Source organism: Cibotium barometz, chromosome 39 (genome assembly GCF_041138505.1).
Source record: "Cibotium barometz isolate CiBa-2024 chromosome 39, ASM4113850v1, whole genome shotgun sequence".
Classification (NCBI taxonomy): Eukaryota; Viridiplantae; Streptophyta; class Polypodiopsida; order Cyatheales; family Cibotiaceae; genus Cibotium; species Cibotium barometz.
In genome coordinates this window covers 5653516-5679551 of record NC_141084.1, presented here as the reverse complement: position 1 = coordinate 5679551, position 26036 = coordinate 5653516, and the positions used below count along the sequence as shown (strand labels likewise).

General features: G+C 47.0%; 1 protein-coding gene across 5 annotated transcripts in view; it reads right to left on the bottom strand.

Moving 5' to 3' along the window:
• Positions 1-25627, bottom strand: part of LOC147615641 (uncharacterized) — a 38729-nt gene extending 13102 nt beyond the window's left edge. For 2 of the 5 annotated variants that reach the window (XM_086778176.1, XM_086778177.1), the window contains exons 1-5: positions 24575-25627; positions 22108-24296; positions 21852-22014; positions 21517-21680; positions 21106-21364 (exon numbers count right to left, since the gene is read on the bottom strand). In XM_086778176.1, coding sequence (XP_086634302.1) covers positions 21106-21364; positions 21517-21680; positions 21852-22014; positions 22108-24248 — 2727 coding nt within the window. In that variant the 5' untranslated portion in view covers positions 24249-24296; positions 24575-25627. The remainder of the gene's footprint in view (positions 1-21105; positions 21365-21516; positions 21681-21851; positions 22015-22107; positions 24297-24574) is intronic. The other 3 variants (XM_086778178.1, XM_086778179.1, XM_086778180.1) reach the window with 2 other exon arrangements.
• Positions 25628-26036: the final 409 nt, after the last annotated feature.

Here is a 26036-nt window from a genome sequence, read left to right as displayed (position 1 = left end):
CATGCGTTTTTGTGTTTATGCCAAGGCTGTTGGCCGACCAGCAGTCGGCCAGTTTCCCATGGATCCCAAAGGCCTATATAAAGGCGCATTTGCTCATTGTGATAACCATTCACTCCCTTATGGAGTGGGTCATCTAGGTAGGATTTGTTTTGGTGTAATCCACCTTTTCAAGAAGGCAGCCTAGGGCTGCAGACCAGTACCTTTTTGTACCATAGTATATACTGAATTTTCCAGCACCTCTCTCTCTCTCTACTCTCTCTCTATACCTACGTTTTTGCATCAGAAGGTTTCCAAGAGTGTTTAGGGCTGAAAGAAGACTCCCAGAGCTTCCGCGTGTTGCATTGGTATCAGAGCATCAGGCTCAGCAAAGCTAAACACTGATTCAGTCCCATATGATGGTGTACAGGTCCAAGGTAGAGGAAAGTACACGGATTCAAAGCCCAAGGCAAGAACACAGATCGGGAAGAACTCCCAAGAGGTTTGTTGGTGGTGTTCCACAGTGCCAGAGGGGATGGCAGTGCCGTGAGCCAGATAGGTTCTCAGGCAACGGTCCCAAGGGAGGTTGATCCTCCAAGGGTGATGTGAGAGTGCCAGACTCAGTTCCAGGAAAGAAGACCAAGACGGTGTTCAGAGTTAGGGCAGGAATGGATGGTGGACTAGAGGAACCAGATGCATAGATCTTCATCAGAGACAGCGTGGTTTGGAGAACAGGCTGGGTTTTCAAAGAAAAAAGGTTGCCAGGGATGGATGATGACAGAGGGACTTCGGGACAGGATTGGGATGATAAGAGTCATCCAAGAGCAGGTTGGAATCCCGTCATCAAGTTTAGCAGAGGGGGATGTCATGTGCATCATAGATGCCATGGACATTTTCAGGGCTAAATCCAGAGGAGGCAGCCAGATAAAGAGTATGAACCAGAATTTAGGACCCTCAGGTGTAGCATCTGTGGTTGACTTGGAGCAGGACAAACTGGGATCATGGAGGTGTGATGCAGTCGAATGGCTGTCAAGAAGTACTATCAGCTGACATCAGCAGTGCCAGGAAGTACTGTCGGCTGCAGGACAGGAGGCGTCGGCTGCCCATAGACATGGTCGGCTGAACCAGCAGATAAGAGCAGCAGCAGGCGCAAGGAGGAGGACCAATTTATAAGCATTTAAGGCATTATGACTGGCCGACCAGCAGTCGGCCAGTTCCCCCATGCGTTTTTGTGTTTATGCCAAGGCTGCTGGCCGACCAGCAGTCGGCCAGTTTCCCATGGATCCCAAGGCCTATATAATGGCGCATTTGCTCATTGTGATAACCATTCACTCCCTTATGGAGTGGGTCATCTAGGTAGGATTTGTTTTGGTGTAATCCACCTTTTCAAGAAGGCAGCCTAGGGCTGCAGACCAGTACCTTTTTGTACCATAGTATATACTGAATTTTCCAGCACCTCTCTCTCTCTCTCTACTCTCTCTCTATATAGACCTGCGTTTTTGCATCCGAAGGTTTCCAAGAGTGTTTAGGGCTGAAAGAAGACTCCCAGAGCTTCCGCGTGTTACAGCTCCATGGGCCATACATGTACACCATGTCAAGCTCCACAACCCACACATGTACTATCATGTCAGGCTACACCAGCCATACATGTACTCTCATGTCAGGCTCCATATGCCACACAGACACACCATGTCAGGCTACACCAGCCATACATGTATGTCATGTCAGGCTCTGTAACTTGGTTAAACACAATGCTAATCAATACACTTAAATACACTAAGATTTGATGGACACTTGCTCAAGTACAAGAAATAAATTGCTGAATTGACGAGAGACACACAATGAGCCGGAACGGCCGACCCCTCCCTCAAATAAAGTATATTGATCTTGGGAGAATCAAGTACATAGTGTCATGGGCATTTCTGACCAGATTTCCATACCAATGCATATGAATACAGTATTGCAAACAAGTGGTTGTCGTTGTAGACTTGCAATCCACACTACCCTCTCAAGTGCCCATGTTCCCTACCATCTGCTCTCTATTGTTCCACCAACACATGGTAGCAACAATCTGCAAGAGAGCACGTAGGACAAGAGAACACTACATAGGGTATGTGATCTTGTAATCCGGTTCCTCCCTCCTGCTTCCATATTTAAGCATTAAAGCTTACCAATTGCAAGTAGAGTCAATGACAGCGGAAGTCTTCGCGATGGAAGTCCTTGGAGTGAAGAGATCTTCAATTTATCGCAATTCTTCGTGACAAAAGTCTTCAAGAGGATAAAGGGAACCTTGGGAAAGCTTCCCCTATGGTTCAGCTTGAGAAAGGAGGGCTGAAATTAGGGTTTTCAGCAAAAAGACCAGAAATTACAGCAATAAAGAGAGCTGTTTTGCTGAATTTCAGTCATTGGGAGTGTGTACGAGAGTGATTAGCATCCGGAATCACTCTTGGAAGCTTGAAAATCACCTTAGCAAGCTTGGAAATGGAGTTGGGAAGGAGAATGTGCAAAAAATGCAGCCCAACAGTCCTCATGAAGGAGGCGCCAATCTCTAGAGAGAGGAGGAGAGAGGTGGTGAGTTGTCCAGTGTAGGTGGCAGGCAGGTGCTTTGTGGAGCAAGCTAGAGTGGACACATGGTTGGTTACTCCCTTTGTACAAAGGGGATAAGGTCTGGGCGGTGGACATTGGGTTATGTCCACCTCGGGACAGTGTGTGTGAACACCGGGCTGGTCATAATTTATAAGTGAGTTTTGGTCGCCCAAAAGTTAATGAAGTGTGTACACACTCACTTATAAATTAGTGCTAACTCCTAAGGCTAGGTTTATGACCAATACTTACCACCTGTCACATGCCACATAACCATGTCAGCAGACAGTTTCACACGCACGGTTCGCGGGCAGGCGTCCCCTTACCCGGAACTACACATTGGTCAAGCAAAGCATGAAAACAGCATGCAATTTCAATTGCAAGCAAGCACATAAAGATGCTATGCAATGCGTATGGACAATCCCCGTTCATGAGACTATACCAAAATAGACGTGCTCCAAGCAAGTACACGAGGTACCAAACCCAATGGAACACCAATCCACCAAGCATTTCCAAGCATGTACACGGAGGCACAAGTCCCAACGGAAAGCCAAGTCCACAGTATCACATGAGTGGCATCAATCCTCGGCATATACAACTGCCATGGACACCAGTCCAATGTACATACATGATAAGAAAGCACGGGTGGACCAATTGGGTGGCCAAATGGTGACAGGCTCCACATGCCACACATGAACGGTAGAAAATAAAATAGAAGCTGTAAGGAATTTTGTGACAAAGTAGGGCTGCCACCAGGCACAAACTGTATCGATTCCGACTCAAGAAACACTTGATATCTTTCGGAACTATGCTGTAAATCAACACAATGAGCCTGTAGGGAAGCAAGACAAGCTGTCGACCAGCCCTAGAGAGCCTGTATGCAACTCAATTGGCTCTGTATAGCTTGTATGCAACTCAGCCAGCACGCCCAACAGCATATGTTTTAGTAGTCGACCAGCCCTTCAACACATGTTTCTGCAGTCGACCAACTGCCTAGCATCAGTAGGAGCAGTCGGCCAGCTATGTGATGCCCACGACTGGTAAAAGGCAGTCGGCCAGCAGCCCTGAAGCCCACGACTGATGAAGATCCAATCGGCCAGCACTGGGGTGCTCCCGGCATCATCTGGCAGCCCTCCCAAGCCTCAAAAAAATGGGAAAAAATAGGGGAAAAATACAGAGAGTGGGGAAAAATGGGAAAACACCTCATAAGGGCGGGCACACCCACAACAAAGGCCCTGGTGTATAAAACTAGACAGGAGATGACTTCTAACACCCCCTCTCAGTTCCTGGCTGTGTGACCAACCACTGGGAGCTGGGGTGCCGCCTGAGCAAATCCTGAGAGCGACTTCGTGAAGAGGTCCACCGTACTGTCCTCCGTCGAGCAGGCCCAAACCTGCAATGTAACCTCCTCCTGCTCCGTAAAACTGCTCCTGGGGCATAAGTAGATCTCCTCGTGTCCGGATCTCCTCCCCAAACCGAGTCACTCCAACCGTGGAGTCGGACTCCATCCAACAATCCCCCTCCTGTGTACAAGAGTCCATGATCCTTCGCATGCCGCAAAAACCACAGGAAACACAATCCTGCCTCACAAAGAGACATCTGCAACCAAGAGCTCAACTGCCTCATCAGGAAGCTCCCGTCCAATCCGGTGTCAATCAACCAGATCAATGAACCATACAGCTTCTGAGTCACAGAGACATCACACTGCTCACAAGGATCAACACCTGTTACGGTGCACAAGCAAGTCCTGGAAACCTTCTGAAGACCACGCAAGGCCTTCTGAAACCTGTCAACCACCCCCTCTGAATCCGGAACCACAAAGCCTGGAGAAACCACCTCCTTCTGCAAGTAACCACCTGTCACCTGCCTGGCTTTCCGAAAGGTCCCCGTGGAAAGAACATCCTCAACTACTGGAAGTTCTATGTCCCGAACACTACGAGGCATCAGAGCATAAGTGACCTATTCAGCTTCCTCTGACTCACGAACACAAGAACTACCAACCTCAGTACTGGAAAGTTCTTGCCAACTGCTGCCATCTACTGGTAAGCTATCCACCATCTGGTCCCGGAAAGCCCGCACCTGCAGCGTATCCACACCTGAGTAGCTATTACCAGACTGCCACTCATCACAATCTTGAGGACCTGGGAGAGAGAGTGCTGAAAGCCTGTAGACTCCATTCTCCACTCCACCTTCCCAAACCACTTGGCCTGTTGCTTTGTCTCGGAGAGCAACAAAATGCTCATCAAACTCCACCCGTACGCCAGTCTTGCAAACCTGATGCACTGACAACAGATGAAAACCAAGTGCCGGAACATACAACACCTGGGAGGAATGCTTCCCCCCTCTGCCATCGGGAACTATCTCCATCCTGCCCTCACTGTGAACTGGGATAGTGGACGTATCCCCAGTAAGAATCTGACCAGAACACCTGCAGAGATCTTGTAAACCGGAACGGGAAGGAGTCATGTGCCTAGAAGCACCACTATCGAGAATCCACTCCCGAGTATCCGTTGCGGAGAGTCCTCCAATCTCCTCCCTGCCTGAAGAAAATGAAACATCGGTGTCCATCACCTCCAGGTGCACAAAAGCCGGAGTCTTCGTGATTGCTGAGGAGTCTTCACCCTTCTCGGTCTTCCGCTTGGGACACTGCCTCCAGTAGTTAGTGGCCTTTCTCGCCACAATCATTACAGGTCCTCTCTGCCTTCAGCTTCTCGCGGTCAGCGTCGGACTTCTTCTCAGAAGACTTCTCCGATGAAGCCTTCCCTTTGCCCGAATTACGGCCTTTCGACCGTTGGCCAGTAAAGGCCTCCGAACCTCCACCCTGAGGAGGGTTCGTGAATCGTTCCTCCTGGTCCAGGACCATGGGCACAAGCTCCTCCCACGTGATGGTGCTGAGCCTGCCAGTGTGCAGTTGAGAAAAATAAACGAACGGACCAACCCTGGCGTTGACGCGATCCCACATCTGCGTCTGGGCCTCCCGGTCCTTTCGGGTTGACGGTAACTCCCCTTCCTCTACTTCCGGCCGTGGAACACCAACAACGACGAAATCGGCGAGATCGTAGGACTCCAGAACGGATTCCATCATCACCTTCCATATGCCGTAGTTGCTCCCGTCCAACTGACGGTCCACCGGAAACGTGGGAGTGTCGAGATCTTCACATGTCTCTCGGCCATCTCAAACAGATCTGCCATAGCGGGGATGTACTCTGAAAAGGGTGGGTGGGTGGGAACAAAGAAGAACTGATACCTGCAAGTGGCTGTCCAGCAAATCAGCCCGCCTTCCTCTTGCTTCTCCTCTTCCCGAACAGTCCAAAACAGTCCACCAATCAACCACAAAACAGTCCCCCTCTTGCTCACACAAATCCCAAGACCTATCTAGAGCCTAGGCTCTGATACCATGTCAGAATATGCAGCGGAGATGATGACCAAATCTGGGAACACAAGAGCAAAAACGCAGGCAGAAAAACAGCACAAGAGAGAGACAGATGTAGGCGTGTAACTCTGCTCTATATACACAAGAAGATCCCGAGATATGATACAAATAAGGCATGGGGGCTGAGGACCTATATATACCTCCCTGGAAGGGCAGTCGGCCAGCACTAAAAGTGTCCACGACTGAAGAAAGAGGTCCACGACTGCATAAATGCAGTCGGCCAGCTATCTGATGCCCACGACTGGTAAAAGGCAGTCGGCCAGCAGCCCTGAAGCCCACGACTGATGAAGATCCAGTCGGCCAGCACTGGGGTGCTCCCGGCATCATCTGGCAGCCCTCCCAAGCCTCATAAAAATGGGGAAAAATAGGGGAAAAATACCGAGAGTGGGGAAAAATGGGAAAACACCTCATAAGGGCGGGCACACCCACAACAAAGGCCCTGGTGTATAAAACTTGACAGGAGATGACTTCTAACACCATAAACATACCTCCTCAACCACTTTTAGCAACTCATGGGCTTTTGGTCCATTGCTCGGGTGCCCATGATCGGTCCCGATTTATTAATAAAGTCTAGCCCGATGTGAACTCTTTTATAATTTATAAGTTTGTCTATCCAAACTTTAATGAGTTTGAACCTACAACCATAAACTTTAGTAAACAGAGAAATAATATTTAAATAGGGTCAAGTGTGCACACTTTACCACCTGCAAAACACATAAAATCACTGCCTTAGTCCCAAACAGGTGTGCACACACGCGTCCACCACAGGGAGTCCACGCATCCCCGACGCCCGTGGACATTCACAACCAGAATACCAAGCAATGTCCACGCAAACAAAACATGTCACACATGCAAGTGCATTTCACAGGCAAATGCTTGTGCCCAATGATCGGAGAGCGCCTCACTGGTGTTCCGAGACCACGCACAAACAGGCGCTCTCGTACTAACGCTTGGCTCTCCCGATCTCAGCACCTTTGGACCGAGGTTCTCCAATAGAGCTTGGACAACCCGGCACCGAACGGGTGTGGCCGTAGAGGAAGTCGGGAATCCCTTATCAGATTTAAACACAAAATACTTTACTTAAATCTGAAATTCACTTACTTGTGGATGGCTGATAGAAAACCAATACTCGTGGTGTTTGTGTAGAAGATGAAGCCACCCAGGAGATGTGAAGTCTTCTTGTAGCCGCCAATGGAAAAGAAGTGCAACCACCTGTTGTGCAGGACATAACCACCTTCTTGTGGAGGAGGAATAGTAGGAGTAGTTGCCTGCCTGCAGAGAAGGAGAAGCATCACTTGTTGAAGATGTACACGCAGCCTGCGGGTGTTGGACACACAGCCGGTTGCTTTGGTAGGTTGCGTAGAAAGAAGAAGTGCAGTCGCCTGAGGGTAGGGGGCTGCTGGCTGGCGAACAGGTGCACAGCCGCCTGCTGTGGTAGTGGGCAGCCCTGCTGAATGACCAGCGCAGCCACCAACCGTCTGAAACAGAGGCGCCTGGCTGCAGTTTGATCAGGACAGAAACGTGGCCTTCCGCCTGCAGCCTGTGATGATGCAACCGCCTGGGAAAGAGAGTACGTGCAGCAGTAAAGTATGAGATGGTAGCCGCCTACAGCAAATTCAGTCGCCAGCAGAAGGTGTGATGACGGCGTTGCTTGAGACTATGCACAGGAGGAGGTCGCCGGCAGGTTCTTCTTTTCAATAGTTGGTGAAAAAAAATGATCGCCGGGTGATCTCACGTAAAAGGGTGGAAGCGATTGATGTCCACGCTTGAAGGAGGGAGCCTTTTTTTATAAAATTAAAGTGAAGTTTTCTCTACGCTTGCATGTGGGTGAGGAGTGTGGGTAGGTGACCATGCCCACCCCCACACTCACTTAAGTGGGGCTCCCCACCTTGGCCCCTAAATGGGTGCCCAAAGTGGTGCCCACATTTAAGTGAATGTGAACACTTAACCTTATAAAACTAAGGGTTAGAAATAAAATAATAAAAACATCATGTACCATATACTTACCACCTGTTCACATGCACTAAAACTCGTCAGAATACAGAACAGACTTCACGACTCACTGGCAGGCGTCCCCGCTCAGTAAGTAACACGTCAAGCAGGCAAACACACAAATACATGTCATGCGAAAACAGTTTCAAACATGCAAAACATGAGTGCATGTGCAAATAGTAACATGGACATATCTCCCGTTCATGGAACAAGTACAAAATATCTGTCGGCACAAAACTGGCACGACATAAAAACATAAAAACCTGGTCTTCCTATGGAGTAATGGTCCCATAGGTAAGACACAGTTCCAGGCACGAGTTTCCCTATGGTGTGACAGTCCCATAGGCAAAACACGGCACGAATACTGGCTCTTCCATGGCGTGACAATCCCATGGGTCGAACACAGTCCAGGTCATACACGGGTGGCACTGGTCTGGCTCCCGTCCATACGACACCATCCTGCTAACACACGGGTGGCACCAGTCTGGCTCCCGTCCATGTCAGCAAAATACTAGCCTCTTCACACGAGACACCGGCCTGGCCTCAAGTGAACGAGACGCAAAAACTGGAGATGGACCAAATGGTCGGCCAATTGGTGACAATGGCTCTGGGCGGTAGAGGCACTGGCGGAGATGGCTCTCGGCGACGGAAGCGCCGGCAGAAGGGGCGGCAACGCCAACGATGGAGGTTCTCCAACGGCGGCACTTCCAGGTGGCTCTGCAATGGTGGCGATGGCGGCGGTGCAAGCAGGGCAAAGGCTAAGGGTGGAGAAGGAGATAATGATGATGATGATGATCTAGCTCTTCAAGGATAAATCTCCCAAGCTAGCTCTCCCCAAAAATTTTATGAATCTCCAAGAGGGTATAAGCTTCTTATATAGCTGAAAAGGGGTCCCTACTTTTTGCCATGCCTTAAGGGCTTTTAGCTTTTCTCTTTTAAATATTTTAATAATAGTCAAAAATGGCCAAAGTTCTTGATTTGTGCTTTTGTAGCTTCAGGGCTTTGCTTTTTGGCCCTGGAGCTGCTTTTTGGGAACGCCGCTTTTAGCTTTTTGATCCAATTCGATGTCCTCTTTCCAATGGTGCCCTTAGCTCTTGGTCAACAGAGTTTGACTTTTTGCTTTTTCTTGGTTTTTGACCAAGACTAGTGCTTTTTCTTGTGCCAGCTTAATGAACCCTGTTCCCATGTGTCCATCAACCTATCCATGTGTCCGAGCATGAAATCCATCATGTGAAGAAGAGCTTGGAGGGCCAAATAGTTACATTCCCTCCCTCTTATATCACAGTTGTCCTCAACTGTGGGATACAAATATTCCATATGATTGTGATACTAGCCCCATTTGGTGCTCTTGTTAATCTGGTCTTTCCTCATATATGTGGTGCCTTATGCTCATCTGGCAACATCTTTATGCCTTTTCTTTGATCAATGTCCTTGTTCTTGATGGTACATGTTCTTCATAAACTATCACATGTATTAGATAGAATAAATGCATACTTACCTTTTGCAAAAACTAGACACAAGCTAGTCAACAAACAAGTATGCATCATTTGCGTCTACTGGGTATTCCAGGTATTGACCAGATAGTCTGGAACCAATTGGACTATCACATGCCATAAATCCAAGCATTGTCCACACATCAAAAACAGCACACAAAGTCAAAGAAATTCAAACATACATCAATATGCAATGCACAAGTAATGATCCTCATGTTCATGGATTGTCCTGTCTGGTTTCATCAAAACCGTGCTCAGCCATCTGGTTCCAGAGGAAAACCGCTCAAACTGTCTCTCAAGGCCATCTGGTCACTAGAACTGCCCGAGAATTCTTCCATAGTCATCTGGGCCATCTGGTCGCATTGACCACCCGACTATGAGATCCAATACAATCATGTGGGCCATCTGGTCGCAATGACCGCCGGACTACGAAGTCCAATACAATCACGTGGGCCATCTAGTCACAATGACTACCCGACTGCAAAATCCAATACAGCCATCTGGTCGCAATGACCACTCGACTGCGAAATCCAATAGTCATATGGGCCATTTGGTCACAATGACCGCCCGACTGCGAAATCCAATACAATCATCTGGGCCATCTAGTCACAATGACCGTACGACTGCGAAATCCAATACAATCATCTAGGCCATCTAGTCACAATGACCGCTCAACTGCGAAGTCCAAAAATGTCTGGCATCGTCGCCGTCCACTGGGTCTTTTGGCACTGTTGCCTCCCATATACAAATCTTGCTCCTAGGGCTTTCGGCCATCGTTGCCACCCAAACTAGAGCATATCCAACTAACCATTACATAAGCAAGATAATGATCAATTCCATTTCAGTATAAATATATACAATGAAGAGGGCTAGAGGTACAATCCCTCCCTCTTAAATCTGTCTTGATCACAAGACGTTTCAAGACTGTACTTCAAATACATTGGGACCAACTGCTTCCTCATAAACTCGAAGAATATATGGGTAGTCCTTGAAGTACTCTTCTGGCATCCATAGACAAATAGTTCTTAAACTTCAAGAGTAATTTCTTGACCATTGTCTTTCCTCTTTTTCTCACCGAATGGAATACAATCTCTTTCGGCTGCAAGCCCCGCCCCCTTTTCAGGAATTTATTTCAGGAGCAATCCACGAGCTTTTCCAAGCCAGTACCAATACAACAAATGAATACAATATCAAACAAATATGTTGATAACAAGATCGGCCCGTAGTCGATGTCGGGGCACAAGTTCTCTTGTTGCCGAGCTCACCACGAGGATGACCCACAAGTGTTTCACACCGGGCTAGTCCCGAATTCAATATCCCAAACTCCAAGTTCCAAATCTAGTTCCGAATGAAGTCCAAGTACCAAATGGCTCTTTTGAGGCAGCTTTGTCCAAAAACAACCAAGGTGGCCCCTGGCGGTGAGGCTCAGATGCTGCTGGTTGCGTTGGAGTTGATGGCGTTGAAGGCATAGACGTTGGAGGCACTGGTGATTGGCTGGAAGATGCGGCGCTGACAAGTGGCGCAGGCGCACACTAGGAGGCCCAAACAGGCAAACAAGCGACGGTGAAGCCGGCTCTGGGGCGGTTTCGCACCGACAGAGATGCCTCTGGGGCGGCTGCGGCGGTGCACGCTCTAGGGCTCTGGGGCGGCTGAGGCGCCGACGGAGATGGCTCTGGGCAGCTAAGGCGCCGAGACGGAGATGGCTCTAGGCAACTGAGGCACCGACGGAGATGGCTCTAGGCGTCAGAGGCGCTAGCGGAGATGGCGGCGGCGCTGCAAGCAGGGCAGAGGCTGAGAGTGGAGAAGGAGATAACGATGATGATGATGATCTAGCTCTTCAAGGATAAATCTCTCGAGGTGGCTCTCCCCAAAAAATTTATGAATCTCCAAGAGGGTACAAGCTTCTTATATATATGCCTTGCTTTTGCTTTACCTTTTTGCTTTGCTTTTAGCTTTTCTCTTTTAAATATTTTAATAATAGTCAAAAATGCACAAAGTTCTTGATTTGTGCTTTTGTAGCTTAAGGGCTTTGCTTTTTGGCCCGGAGCTACTTTTTGGAAAAGCGGCTTTTAGCTTTAAGATCCAATTCGATGTCCTCTTTCCAATGGTGCCCTCAACTCTCGGTCAGCATAGTTTGACTTTTTGCTTTTTGACCAAGACTCGTGCTTTTTCCTGTGCCAGCTTAAGAAACCCTGTTCCCATGTGTCCATCAACATGTCCATGTGTCCATCAACATGTCCATGTGTCCAAGCATGAGTTCCATCATGTGAAAAAGAGCTTAGAGGGCCAAATAGTTACAGAGAGCGTGAGAGAAACGAGTCCTTGTTTGTCTATTGTATAAGGGGAAAGAGGGAGAGAGACTCGAGAGAGAACAAGAGGAGTTTTAAATTTTAATGTTTGCTACAAGCTGTGTAAAAGTTGCAGACTGTGACATGTGTAAAAGCTTCAAACTCAGAGAGAGAGAGAGAGAGAGAGAGAGAGAGAGAGAGAGAGAGAGAGAGGGAAAAGTGAGTGCCTTGCCTTGAAAAGGAGACTAACTTTGAAGATTGGAGAGACTCGAGAGTCGAGAGAGGAGCCCACTTGTGAATCTAGCTATTCAAGCACGAACGTCGCACGGGCCAAAAAAGTATGTGGGCAGGCAAGCGCAACAAGGTACGCAGGCGACGGTAGGTACGTTTTTTCTTTTTTTTTGTTCCTTAGCCAAACGTCAAAATCGTTCCCAAAAGGGGGAACGGCAGCCAATCGTTCCACGTAATCGTTCCCCGACGTTCCCTAACATTCCCCTGGCCATTCCCACTTAACAGCGTTCCACGTGCACGTTCCAACCGTTTCGGGCAACTCGGCCATGGGGGAACGCATTCCACCATTCCCAAGGGGTGGGAACGGCGTTCACCTGCTACTATGGCTCGCATACTCATTGAACAAAGTCACCAACTCTTTCATGAGTTCACACACACTCACTAGGGTCATCAACCCTTGCATGAGTGTACAGACCCAGTAGACAGAGTCACCAACTCTTCTTACTGACTTAGAGTCACCAACTCTTGCATGAGTGAATCCATCATGCTCCTAAATTCTTCCAAGATAACATCCTGGAAATCCTTCCTCATCATGTCATAGATCTCTGGAGGATTGTGAAAATCTCCTTGGTGGAAGAGGATTTTTGAGTTTGGTTGGTGGATGAAGAGGTTTGATTGGGGGATTTCTTAGCAGAACCACCTTCTCTCTTCTTCTTGCAACAATCACGCTGAATGTGACCTTTGAGACCACAATAATGACAAGTAAGCTCCTTGTGAAAGGGATTGTTGGCAAGTTTAGAGTCACCTTTGTTGCTCGTGGAAACCTTGGACTATCATTTGCTTTTGTCCTTAGCCTGAAGAAGGGTCTCGGAAGTACCCTAGCTGGTCTTCTTTCTCATGGCCCTATCGTGAAGCATGCCAACAATGGTATGTAGATCAGGAGTAGAAGGAAGAAGTGATATAGTATAACAAAAAGCAGAGAAAGTATCATGCAATTTGGCGAGGAGCCGATTGACAAATCCTTGTCGATGCTTTGCTCCCCAAAGAGACCAACTGCAGTAGGGGCCATGACTCAATCTGGGTCATTGTGGACCAATTAACGAAGATGACAAGGTTTATCCCTACAAAGTCAACGATAAAGACCCATGAGTTGGTTTGGCTCTTTGCAAAGCACCTATATAAACTCTATGGATTGCTCGAGGAGATTTCGAGTGACCGAGATCCCAATTTCACGGCACAATTTTGATAATCGGTGGTCTCAAAGCTAGAAACATGCTTTGAGCATGTCATCTTCGGATCATCCCGAGTCGTAGGGTCAAACGGAGAGGACTAACCAAATTATGGAGGATATGCTGAGGGCGTATGTCTCCAAGAGACAGTCTGAGTGGGAATGTTATCTGACAAAGATTGAGTTTGCTTATAACACTGGTAAGCATTTGGCTGGTTTTAGTCCATTTATTTGTATGTAAGGTTCCCCGAAGTCACCCATTGACGTAGGACTCGCGGGGATCATGTTGCAATCAGTAGTGGATTTCTCGCAAGATATGTTGTAAGAGAAAGCGTAAAGAGTGCTCAAGATCACGCTCAATATTACCCTAACCAACAATGAACCCCGAGAATTTTACAGGAGGACATGTGGGTGTACCTTAAAGTCTCGAAGGACTCTAAGAAGATGAGAACTAGTAATACCTTCATGATGTTGCGGTCCTTAATTAGATGGAAAATGTCATGTGCATGACATGTACATGCTAATCCTACAACTAATCCCTAAAGGGAAACAGATAAAGATCAGATTTAGGAGCTTCTACAGCTAAGCATAGGCAAGGAAGACATTGGAAAAGCTCAGGAGGCCGTTGGCCAACAATTAAAGAGGATATTCTATGTCGGCTGCAACAAGTGGAGAGAGTTTGTCCAAGGACCTGGCCGACAATAGGTCGGCCAGTCCAATTGTGCTTCAAAGGCCTTTACATAGCAAGGCAAGGCTCATAGTTAGGCATTCAGTTCCTTTGTGAGCATAGTCATAGACTAGGTGTTTCAACATTTTATGGGGCAGCCTATGGCTAGCCAGATCGTACACCTTTTTGTACTATATTGAATATAGTGAGACTCAGCTCTCTCTCTCTCAATTTCGAACTAGATGCAATAGAACCCATTGTAATTTAAACTCTTAAGAGTCTTAAGAGTTCATTTTGAGTTATTTTTTTTCAGTTTTATGCCTCTTTGGCATCGATACCCAGAGTGGAATGTAAATGGATGTACCTGATCTGTCCCATAGGTCGGATTCGGCCTCCCGTGGACGTTAATATAACTTTCTTTCTTTCTTTCTCTCTCTCTCTCTCTCTCCTCTCCATCTCTTGCTTGCGTTTTGCATTAGCATGTTCCAAGAAGATATTTAGGGCTGAAAGAAGACTCCCAAAGCTTCTACAAGTGACATTGGTATCAGAGCATCAGGCTCAGCAAGGCAAAACACTGGTTCAGTCCCAGATGAAGGTGCACAGTCCAAGGAGAGTAACACAAGACATGGAACAAGTTCCTAGGAGGTTGGTTGGTGGTGTTCCACAAGACCCAAGGGGAATGGCAATCCTGTGAGTGAGATGCCACTTGGAGCATACTTTCAGGCAACGGTTCCAAGGGAGGATGATCCTCCAAGGGTGGAGTGAGAGTGCTAGACTCAATACTCAAGAAAAGAAGACCAAAAAAGTGTTCAGGGACAGCATGAAGGACAATGGGACAAGGTGGAACAGATACACAGATCTTCATCGGATTTGGAGACCAAGCGGGGTTTTCAATGAAAACGTTGCCAAGAAAGTAAGGATAGCAGGTTTGGGAGTCCTTGAGGAGACAAGGGGATGAGGACAATCATCTAGGGTCAAAAGTTGGAATCCCATCATCAAGTTTAGCAAGGGGGGATTATTGGAGAATGCACAGGCGGTAGCAGAAAATGAACAAGAGAGAGAGTAGAGAGAGCTTGTGGACAAGATCACCTTTTACATAAGCATGAAGGCTTTACAATGGCAATTAGCCAGCAAGAGATGTTGAACTTGTGCAAAGGAATGGATGATAAAGTGAGAAATGGGAGGGCTCCTTATATACTGCATATGTGAACTGGCCGACTGCCCACGACTCATAAATCAAGGACAAAATACATAAAATGCCCAATAAATAGGCACACCCAAATACACTGAGATGCACTAATTCTAACACCCCCTCTGCAGCTCATAGTGTGCAAGAGTCTGAAGAAGATAAGCTCATGGAGATGCAACCATGGATCCTCCAGCACCGCGAATACCAGAATCACCTCAGAGAGAGCACCCGCCAACATGTTTCCTCAAAACAAAATGCCACCACGAACAGCAAGAAACTTCGCTTGGCTACGAATTCCCACACAAGTGTGCAGTGAACTCCAAGAATAGATGATGAGCTGCTGAACACACCGCCCCAGAATCCCCAACAGTGGACGGAAAACACATCACGTCCAAAAGCCTCGAACAATGAACTCGGAACAAATCCAGTTCATAATCTCTGCTACACAAAAGATAGGGACATGTCCTGCCAAATGTCTAATTCTTGGAACTCTGAGTCACGGTTCCCATGCACCAATAAGTGAAGCTGCAATCAGTCCCCTCCCGCCCACAAGCCTCATCTGGCTAGAAGCACATGGGGGAAACTGCATGTATACTAGAGAAGTACACCATTTGGGTCCTCCTGAGCCGGAAGCACCCTGGGAGCCCTAGAAGTGGTACTAGAATCTGTATCACTCGTGTCTTTGCCCTTTCTCTGAGATGAAGACTTGCCCTTGGTCTTGTCCTTCTTCTTGGACAAACAATCCTTGGACAAATGTCCCCTCTTTCCGCCGCAAGAGAAGAAGCGACTCCAACCTTTCTTCTAAATTGTAGAAAGTGCTTGGTCAGAACTGTTGAGAGACACCTTCAACTTACCCTGTGAAACCAGGACAAGACTTGCCCTTGGTCTTGTCCTTATTCTTGGACAAATATCCCCTCTTTCCGCAAGAGAAGCAGTGACTCCGACCTTTCTTCTGAACTGTAGAAAGTGCCTCGTCAGAACTGTTGAGATACACCTTCAACTTAGCCTATGAAACAAGGACGGACTCTTCCTCCCAGAGTAAGGAGCTAACATCATCAAAATACAACTGAATGGATGTCACTTGGCACCGCAAAGATCGAGAAATCACGTCATAGTCTGGGGGAAGCTTGGTGAGGATAAGTGCAGCCAACTAAGTAGAGGACAAAGCAGCACCCATTGCCCATGGATAACCTTGGCCTTCATGAGGAAAGACTGCATGGAACTGCCTACAAGAAATAACAAACCGTAGAGCTGCCCTTGCAAGGTAACTGCCCTCATCGACGAATCTCGAGCAAAGAGATCCTCCAATTTAGACCATACCTGATGAGCACTGGTGAGAGTTTGCGCGGCCGGTGAGACCTCCTCTGTGATGGTCCGCACAAGCACTGAATGTGCCTTCGAATCCCGATTCTCCTAGTCTTGTGATTCCACAACGAATTCATCCACTTGATCCTGAGTCCACCTCTTAGAGTTCTGAGGACACTCACGCTTCCTTTCAATGCCCTGAACAATATCCCACAAACCCTTGTGGATGAACCAAACCCGCATTTAAAGCTTCCAATGGGCATAGTTGGGTCCTTTCAACTTGTCATCCTTGTTCGTACAGGGGGAGCCATATCCACAGCAACAAAGAACACAAATTTCAGGTCTCCAAGACTCCTCTCAAGTGCATTCCAACGAAGCGAGAACCAATCAACCCCCTCTCAAACCTGAGAGACAAAGGCTGGACAGCAGCAAAACAATCCAAGAAACCACCGGGAACCTCCTACCGGAAGGGTAGGGACTCGTGCAGGAAGAAGGAGATGTAGTGCCACTTGTTTGGCAACACCTCATGCAAGAAGCTCACCACAACTGATGCTGAAGTAGAAGACACATCCACAACTCCAAGAACCTGCCTGTGTAGGACAAAACGCAGCCTGTAAGGCTGGCCGACAGCAAGGAGAGGACTCGTTGGACCAGAAACGCAGCCACACACTTTGCAGCTTGCCTCTGAAGATCAAAACGTCACCTCGAGAGCTGGCCGACAGCAGCAAGAGGGCTGGACCAGAAAACACAGCAGAGTAATGAACCGCAGCCACTGAAGGAGACTGGTCTGCAGCAGCCGGAGAAGCAACAGACAGCAAGATAGAAGACGGCGAGCAGTTTGCAGCAGAAGGATGAAGCAGCCTGAAACTAAGCGAATGATACCATGTTGGAGAATGCACAGGCAGAGGCAGAAAAGAAACAAGAGAGAGAGTAGAGAGAGCTTGTGGACAAGATCACCTTTTATATAAGCATGAAGGCTTTACAATGGCAATTAGCCAGCAAGAGCTGTTGAACTTGTGCAAAGGAATGGATGATAAAGTGAGAAATGGGAGGCCTCCTTATATAGTGCATATGTGAACTGGCCGACTACCTCTAGGGAAAGGCCGACTACCCACGACTCATAAATCAAGGAGAAAATACATAAAATGCCCAATAAATAGGCACATCCCAAATACACTAAGCTACACTAATTCTAACAGGGATATCATGTGCATGACATATACATGCTAATCCTACAGCCAATCCCTAAAGGGCAACAGATAAAGATCAAATTTAGAACCAGATTTAGAAGCTTCTACAGCTAAGCAACATTGGAAAAGATCAAGAGGCTATCAGCCAGCAACTAAAGAGGATATTTTCTTTGTCGGCTGCAACAATTGGAGAGAGTTTGTCCAGGGACCTTGCCGACAACAGGTCGGCCAGCCCAATTGTGCTTCAAAGGCCCATAAATAGCAAGGTAAGTCTCATAGTTAGGCATTCAATTCCTTTGTGAGCTAAGTCATAGACTAGGTCTAAGACTAGGTATTTCAACCTTTTATGGGGCAACCTATGGCTAGCCAGATTGTGCACCTTTTTGTACTATATTGAATATACCGAAACTCAGCTCTCTCTCTCTCTCTCTCTCTCTCTTGCTTGCGTTTTGCATCAACATGTTCCAGGAAAGTGTTTAGGGCTGAAAGAAACTCCTAGAGCTTCCGCATGTGACATAATCTCGATGCTCATAGACATGTATATTCTCATTAGCAAATATATGTGCAAATTTAGGGGAAGATTTATAACCGATTTTGCAGCCCTACAGGCTCCCGGACGTGCCCAAGACACCTTTGGGCATAGTTTGGACACAAAATATGACTTTTTGGACAATGTTTTGTGGGAAAAATAGGCGAAACCGACTTGATACCTTGTCCCTATAAATAGGATCATTAGGCATTCGTTAGGATGATCATTCAAAGATCAAGAGGATTTATTTGTCAGAGTTTGCAAGGCAACAAGGACACCGTGGTGGGTTAGCAAGAGCTTCTCTTGTGCGTTTTCAAGTAGAGGACTGCAAGGATCTTTGGTATGCATCAAGAAGCTGTGAATCAGCAAGATCATTGTACATATTCATGTTTTGCAATATACAGTAGATTAGGTCTATCCTCCTCCTCGTCCGTGTGTTTTGCTAAACATAGGATTAGTGTTAATCATGAACATGTTTCCGCGATGCATGTCACAACAAAGAAAATAAATAAGGTAGCTTTTTGGTTGGCACTACCTCTCGGAATCAAGATCCACCCTATGTTTCATGCCCATCGTCTAAAGAAAGCCTAGATGAAGATGACGAGAGTATGAGGGAAGATTTCTACCCTCCAAGACATGACTAGGTAAATTCCTATGAAACCCGAGTTGGTTCTAGATCAACGTACTAAATATCGTTTACTCGGAATACTTGATGAAGTATAAAGGACGGTTTGAGGTCGAGGCTACATGAAAGTCAATGCGTAGTCGAAGAGTCGCTTCATTGTTGAGGACATCAATGGTTCTTAAGGCAGGGAGTATGCTACATCCCCGGTCCCAAGCGAGATTAACATGTCTAACATCAAGTTCGGTTGACCTAGATCTGGGGGTTAGGCATGTTATGGAGAGGTGAGTGGTATTTATGAGGCATGGATTATTTATGGCTCCTGGTTTATAGGAGGCCTATATAAATGACTTTTGAAGTCAGTCTAAGAGAGAGCTCCTCAGACCTAGACTCCTGGTTTATAGGAGGCCTATATAAATGACTTTTGAAGTCAGTCTAAGAGAGAGCTCCTCAGACCTAGACTCCAGACACGTGAGACTACTCTGTGCGTAAATAAGAGGGGTGTGTGGGATGCCAAGCTTTGCAAATGCAATCATGCCTCAGATGCTGCTAACCTCCATGCTTGGGGGTGAGCTTGAATGGCTCTATAGTTGGGCGGTGAGCTAGATGCCATATGTTTCCGTGTATTTTGCTTAATCACACGTGTATGTAAGACGGGGGTCTTACCACCACCCTGTCTAGAAGACTATTGCACTTGCTAGAAATCCCAGATTTTCACTTTCGTAGCATGAAAGTGTGTCGGAAGACCTCATACCACTCAAATATGTCCACGAACAGCCCTAGGAGAAGACAACCAATGCAAAGAAGCACTAGGGAGCAATTGACCAACCTCCTTGTAAGCACCAAGCTCTTGTTATCATCAACAAATCAGCACCCAAACCACCTTTATATAGTAAATCGGCCCTGCTTTTGCTATTACTTTCCTTGTTTTAGAACAAGTGATGGTTTTTAATAATTTGCTTTTCTTCCAATAATAGACACCTAGCAAAAGGGGTGTCCACATGTGTATTAGTTGTTCTGGATCGAAAAGCACATTAATAACTTTTTCACTTGACCTATTCCCTTTATTAGGGGTGTGCCTCCAAACACAAGTTTAGTGATAAACGAGTAAATTTGATGTTTGCAACAAACATATTTACCACCTGCAAAACACATGAGGAACACTGCATCAGTCCTAAACGGGTTTGTGCTCACACTCCACACAGGACCCCAAGCGTCCCTGGCCCCATGGATAACACATGCTATAGATCCAAGTGTTGTCCAGGCAAACCAAACAATGTCGCACAAATAAAATAAATGTCAACACACACATGAATGCATGATGGACTGATGTCTTGGAGAATCACCCACTTGCTTTCTTGTACTTTATAAACATTCCATACACCAAGTGTACCTCACCAAAATCTCTTCGGGCCTTGCACGCAATCTCTACACAGGCCTTGCCTGATATCCAAAACAACCTGTGGCGTCCTTGCCCGAGGATCAGAACATCCTATGGGCCTTGCTCGATGCTCTCTAACAATCCTGCCATGCCCTTGGACTCCACGTGGGTGTGACCCACATGATCCATACGCATGCTCATGACTCCCACGCCATGCGTGTCCGTCCAAAATAAATCATGTCCTATGTGTCCCGAGAAATTAGGGGGATTTATGACAGGACACCTTGCCAACAGCCTCACCTTAGAACCTCCTATTACTAGAACTAACATTATAGCATATGCCAGGGGACTTTAAAAACACACTTAGGGCACTTTGTGAGTCAATGTTGAGCTGTAAAGAGAGCCACAAATTGTCTGCTAGTGTCCAAATCATGCCCCGTGCCATAATCTAATTTCCCGTCTTTCACTGTGGCTCAATCATCCAAGGGTTGTGTGGCGTTCACTCGCAATGCTGGTGTTACATGTGGATGACTCAGTTCAGCTAAGCAACTAAAAAGTTTCCAAGGTTGAAGTAAGCAGGCCATCTATAAGGAAACCTACAAGGCCTTCTCGTAACCAACCATAGAAGACAGAAACCTTATGGTGCTAATTGAGCAATATCAGGCTGAAAAAAGATCCATTAGCCAGTGCCTAGAGGCAATGAGAATGACAACACAGGGACCAAAGGAAATGGGAGATCAGAAATTGACATTGTTGGACACGATGGTCACAATGGCCACTGTTGGACACTTGCATTTGGACGAAACAGGAAAAATCGGATATGGACAGGTTCAGGCAGACAATAGGCAACCCCACCCAGCCAGGAGACTGAGGGGATGTGTCAAGCATGCATGCAATTACACTTCAGTATTTCTCGAGGAGGGAGGGAGAGAGGGGGGGAGAGCCAGTTGGGTCCTTCGAAGCAAGCTAAAAGTACAGATGGTACATCGATCAACTACCTTTGAAACTGTAAGCGCTGACTGTATGACATAATTTGCATAGGGATCCTGTAGTAATTGCAAGAAATGAGAGTTGCCCATCAGCTCTTGCACAATGCGCACTCGCCACTCCTCTCCAGCAAGCTTCAGACACTTCTCCACAACGTTGCTACTAAATTTCTGCATGGAGAGATGAGTATAGTTTTCGGCAAGACGATCCATCACTTCTTCCAATGCCCAGGATAAGCCCAGCTCAAGAACATACTGAACAACATAATTACTGCCACACAAAAAACCCAAAAAAAAAGGGTCACCATTGCTGAGAGAAATCTTGTGTGTTTCTGTGCCACACAGATACACTCACACGGACACACACACATCCACAACAACTTTCTTGGAACAGACTTCTTAGAAACCAGACAAGATATTAACCCGAACGGATCTTGAGCAAGTAAAAGGGAGTTTGCAGCAATTTCCGAAACAAGCTGTTGCCTCGGTATTCCTGTTGAATAATGGATACATCGTTGCAGCACACAGCAACCATGGCGGTGTGTAGCAATTTCCACACAGTTACATGCAGCAGCCTCAAAAATAAACTGCAAAATGTGGGTGTTATGTTAGTCAATATTGGTCGCATATTGTGCATGCATGCGTGGAGGTGATGGTGGTTAAGAGGGGGGACTAGGAAGGAAGGAAGGAGAGGGGAAGGGGGGTGTTGGGGGGGGGGGGGGGGGGGGGGGGGGGGCAAGTAAGGGCATAAGAAATACCTGGTTGTCTTCGTTGCTGAGATGCTGCAAACAGCGCTGTATAACATGATTTCCATTTAAATCCTTGATCAAGGTCACAACTCCTGATCTTAAAGAGGCCGTGACCATGGATACCTGCTGACTGGACTTCAAGGTTTCGATCAGCTTCTGCACAGCTCGGGTACTGTCCTACAAACACACGAAGTCAGCATGTCGTGTACAAAACTGAGAACACAGTCAATATTCGTAAAACTGGACGAAGCAAATGTTGGCCTACCCATGTATGTTGAGTGAAATATTGATGAGTTCTCTCTTACTGGTCAGGGACCTTAAAATGTCCAACCTCTGATCCTCAGTGCAAACCTCCAAGAGCTTCTGAATGAGATAGTTGCCGAACGGGTCTGTCATCAGCTCGACCACATGGTCGATTATTTCCGAAAAAATCTTCTGCACATCCTCCATGGCACCATCATCAAATTTCCTCTGCAAAAAGCGGCACCCATGCTGGTCTTTGGCCACAGAGAATATACGACCTTCAATCTCTGCTAAGGAGCTATACTTAAGCTGTGGTTGCAATGCTTCTGTAAGCCTATGTAAATCAACTTTTAGTGGGTCCACAGTGAGACCTTCTAAATTCTGCTGCTCCAATTGGGCATTCTGTAATAGAGCCAACTGGTGACTGCCCACTTGTGACTGCCCATTCGCATGCATGTTGTTAATGGCAGATTCACAACCTACAGAGGGTGAGAGAGAAGCAGACACAGCTCCAGAGCTTTTTCTTGACAGGATTCTCACTGGAAAAGATGGCTGCTTCTCATCATGGTGGTCCAAGGTGGTTATCCCCTGCGAAACCTTTTCAAATGGCACTGATCTAAGCTGGAAAGCCTTGTTCCTCACAGTACCACTTGGCTGAGAATGTAGGACCCGACAACTGTCTCCACTGCTACAATGTGCAAAAAATGTGCAAAGATTTTCTGACTGAGGGGTGAGCTCTTCAGAGCTGCATCTCATTGCACTCCCCTGATTCCAAGCACGCAACCTCCAGTCTGCAGGACCCATTGTTGGTCCGGCCTGAGGACTGTGGGCCCGGTCTATACCTGCATAGAGTGATGGGAAGGTAGTATTGTGTCTAGCACCTGCATGATTTGGCTGGCACCCCAATGACTGCGAATGATGACCCAGAATCTGCTGCATCCTTTGCAGCCTTTCTTCCTCTCTTCTCTTCCACGCTAGCTGCATTTCGCGTACCTGCTGAGCTTGAAGATACGATGCCACTACAGAATTCCTATGCAGACCTTGCTCTCCGTTAAGAGAGATGTTAACCATAGCCTCTACTTGCCCAGAGTACAAATTCAAATCTGGAAAAGCGCCAGGGAACATCTGCATAGTTGTCATCCCAGTGTCATGAGAACGAAAACCCATGCCATTATCCAAATCCAGGCCAACCCCCATTGAAAGAGCATTGAAATGTGTATAACTGTTGGTTCCAACGGCATGAGACTGTGAACTGATCCTGTGTGTCAAACCCTTGAAGTTGGCATAGGCAGACGGCGACACCCCACATTTGGGACCACTCAAAGTGGGGTCATCTGCACCTGCATAAGAAGCTACCTTCCCATGGTTGATGTGAGCATCAACGTTGGAAAAGCTACTACCATTAGGAACATCCTGTCTCAATCCTTCCACAACAGAAGCGCTATTTGGATTCGGAAACAAATGGGTGGACATGGAGTATGGAGGATTGTTGCATGCTGCGGAAGGAAAGGTCCTAAAACCAGCAGGCACTGTTGAAGACATATCAGCTGTGGCACCTTGTACACTTACGAGACTGCTTACGCCACCCCCTAGCTGCGTATACAAAGTACTGGGTTCCCCAGTCACACCATCACTCATCAACCGATCATGTCCCATCTCTTCAAATGAGTTTACTTTATGATTAGACGAAGGATTGATCTGCAATTCCATATCTGCAAATGCAGCTGCTAGGGAAGCGTCTGACAACTGAAATGTCAATACCTTTGAAGGGCTTTCTGCAAATCCAAGGGAGGCTAAAGGTTCCTCTTCGTGCTTAACTGGTTCATTCCCTTGGGGATGATCCATGCCCATTGACGCCTGTAAAACATCAGTGTTTGTATTGCCTACCAATGGTGCAGGGTAAATTAGAGAGTTACACTGATCTTCACATCGCTCAAGCTCTCCAACTGCTTGAAAGAGCTGGAATAGCTCATCAAACTCTCCAGTGCTAAGCAACAGCGAAGTCTCCTTGCCTAGAGATTCGGAAGGGGCTTCATCTGCTACTATTATGGCTGTTGTGGCTGGTTCCCCAGCTGAATCTAAGCCCTCTAGCTGAGCCGGGCTCGCTGTCGCTTGGGGAATCTCTCCAAGAAGCTTTTCAAACTCTTCATCTTCGTGCTCCATCTTTGCACATGCCGATAGCCACTGATAAAGTATGTTGCGCACACTCCACTGCCAAAGCAGTGGCAAGGTATTATGACATCTTTAACATTGATAACTCTCTAAAAAATCATCACCCAATGCATAGAGACTCAGGAATCGTAGGGTGTTATCAAAAGCATCCCAACTAGGAGATGAAGGACAGGAGAAAACAATACAGAGAAAAGGTAGAGAGACGATCTACACAATAAAATCAAAACAAGGGACATCTTTCATATTACATATTTCAACAAGACCCAAAGTAATAATAATAAAAGTGCACACAAGGTCAAAGGAGCTTGGGTACTTACATGTTGAAGAGGGAAGGATCGCTCAAGGAGGAACGCAGCAACAGAGGGGGCGCCCTAAGCAGGGGAAGGAGGCACAGGAAGACCCAAGTGTGGAAGCAAAAGGAGGGGGAATCTAGAGAGAGGACCCCAAAGCAGGCAAGAGCGCCTGAACTGGGCAGAGATGGAAAGTAGGGCCAAGAGCCCAATCGGCAGAGATGAGGAGGGCCCAGTCGCGCACACAGCACAGAGAGGGGACCCAAAAAGCATGAAACGGGCGATGGTGATGTGACGGGGGCGCTGAGCGCGGGAGTTGTGTGTGTGTGTGTAGTACCCTAATGGGAGTGCGGTGAAAGCTTCAAAGAAGCGAGAAGCAAGGAAGGGCTGATGCGAGCGACGGCCAAGTGGGCAGCTTGTAGTAGGCTAGAGTGCCCACCAAGATTAAAAAAAATGCATGCTGTTGGCCAAGCTTCCACAACATCATATAATCGCCACTATCATCGTTACCATTACATAAACGCCCCCAACCGTCACTGCCATCTCGTCACGTCCTATCTCAGAACAATGCCCCTCCTCTCTCTACACGCAGAGAAGAAAGAGATGCCACCGACCTTTCAGCCCGCTGACTGCATCGCCACTTGCGTGCCCCCCTTTGCAGAAATTAAGCTTTGATTTGACCCATAAAAAGCAACCCACATTCTCCTTTTAGGCTGTGTATTGTTGACCAAGCGTGCTAATGTTGCTTTTAGCGCAGAAAACAGATGCCCAGACCTCAACAGTTTCACACACGAGCAGCAAAGGAAAAAAAAAAACAAGCCAATGCAACCCACAATCAAAACCTAAAACTGTTCTGGAAGGCACCATCGAAAGAACGAAATCCGCCATACACACACCGGGGGAGAGAAGAGAGAGAGAGAGAGAGAGAGAGAGCAGCTCACGGAGATGGAGCTCGCTGCGTTCTAGAGAGAGGCAGAGGAGAGAGTAGAGAGACAGAGAGGGGTTTCCAACCTCCACGCTGTCACTCCAGGATTTTGCCACGTGTCTCCTTCTATTCCTTTAGGGTTTTCTCCACACGCCTCAAGATTTTTTCTCGCACACGCCAAACTTTTGTAATACTAAGGTGTGTGTGGAAAAGGTGAAGAAGGGAAAGAGCCCAAAGTTACTCTAATTAATTTCTAACATTATTCTTCATTCTAAAACTTTTCTAAAATTTATTAATTAATTGTAAGTTTATGGGAACTATATGCACCTCTAATTCTCCACCTTCCAAAAGCTCCCTCCATTTTTGCCTCACAACTTGCGAATCACTAATAACTACACAACCGAGTTATTTGCTTTTAGGGTTTATTATCTAGAACATCCTTGTGTGCAATATACAGAGTGCACACCCTTCCTTGCTAAGTGTGTATACACACAAAGCTTGCTTGAGAGTCACTTTTTAGCACAAGACTTCTATGGCCCTTGAGTTTAGTGCATAATGTTTTAT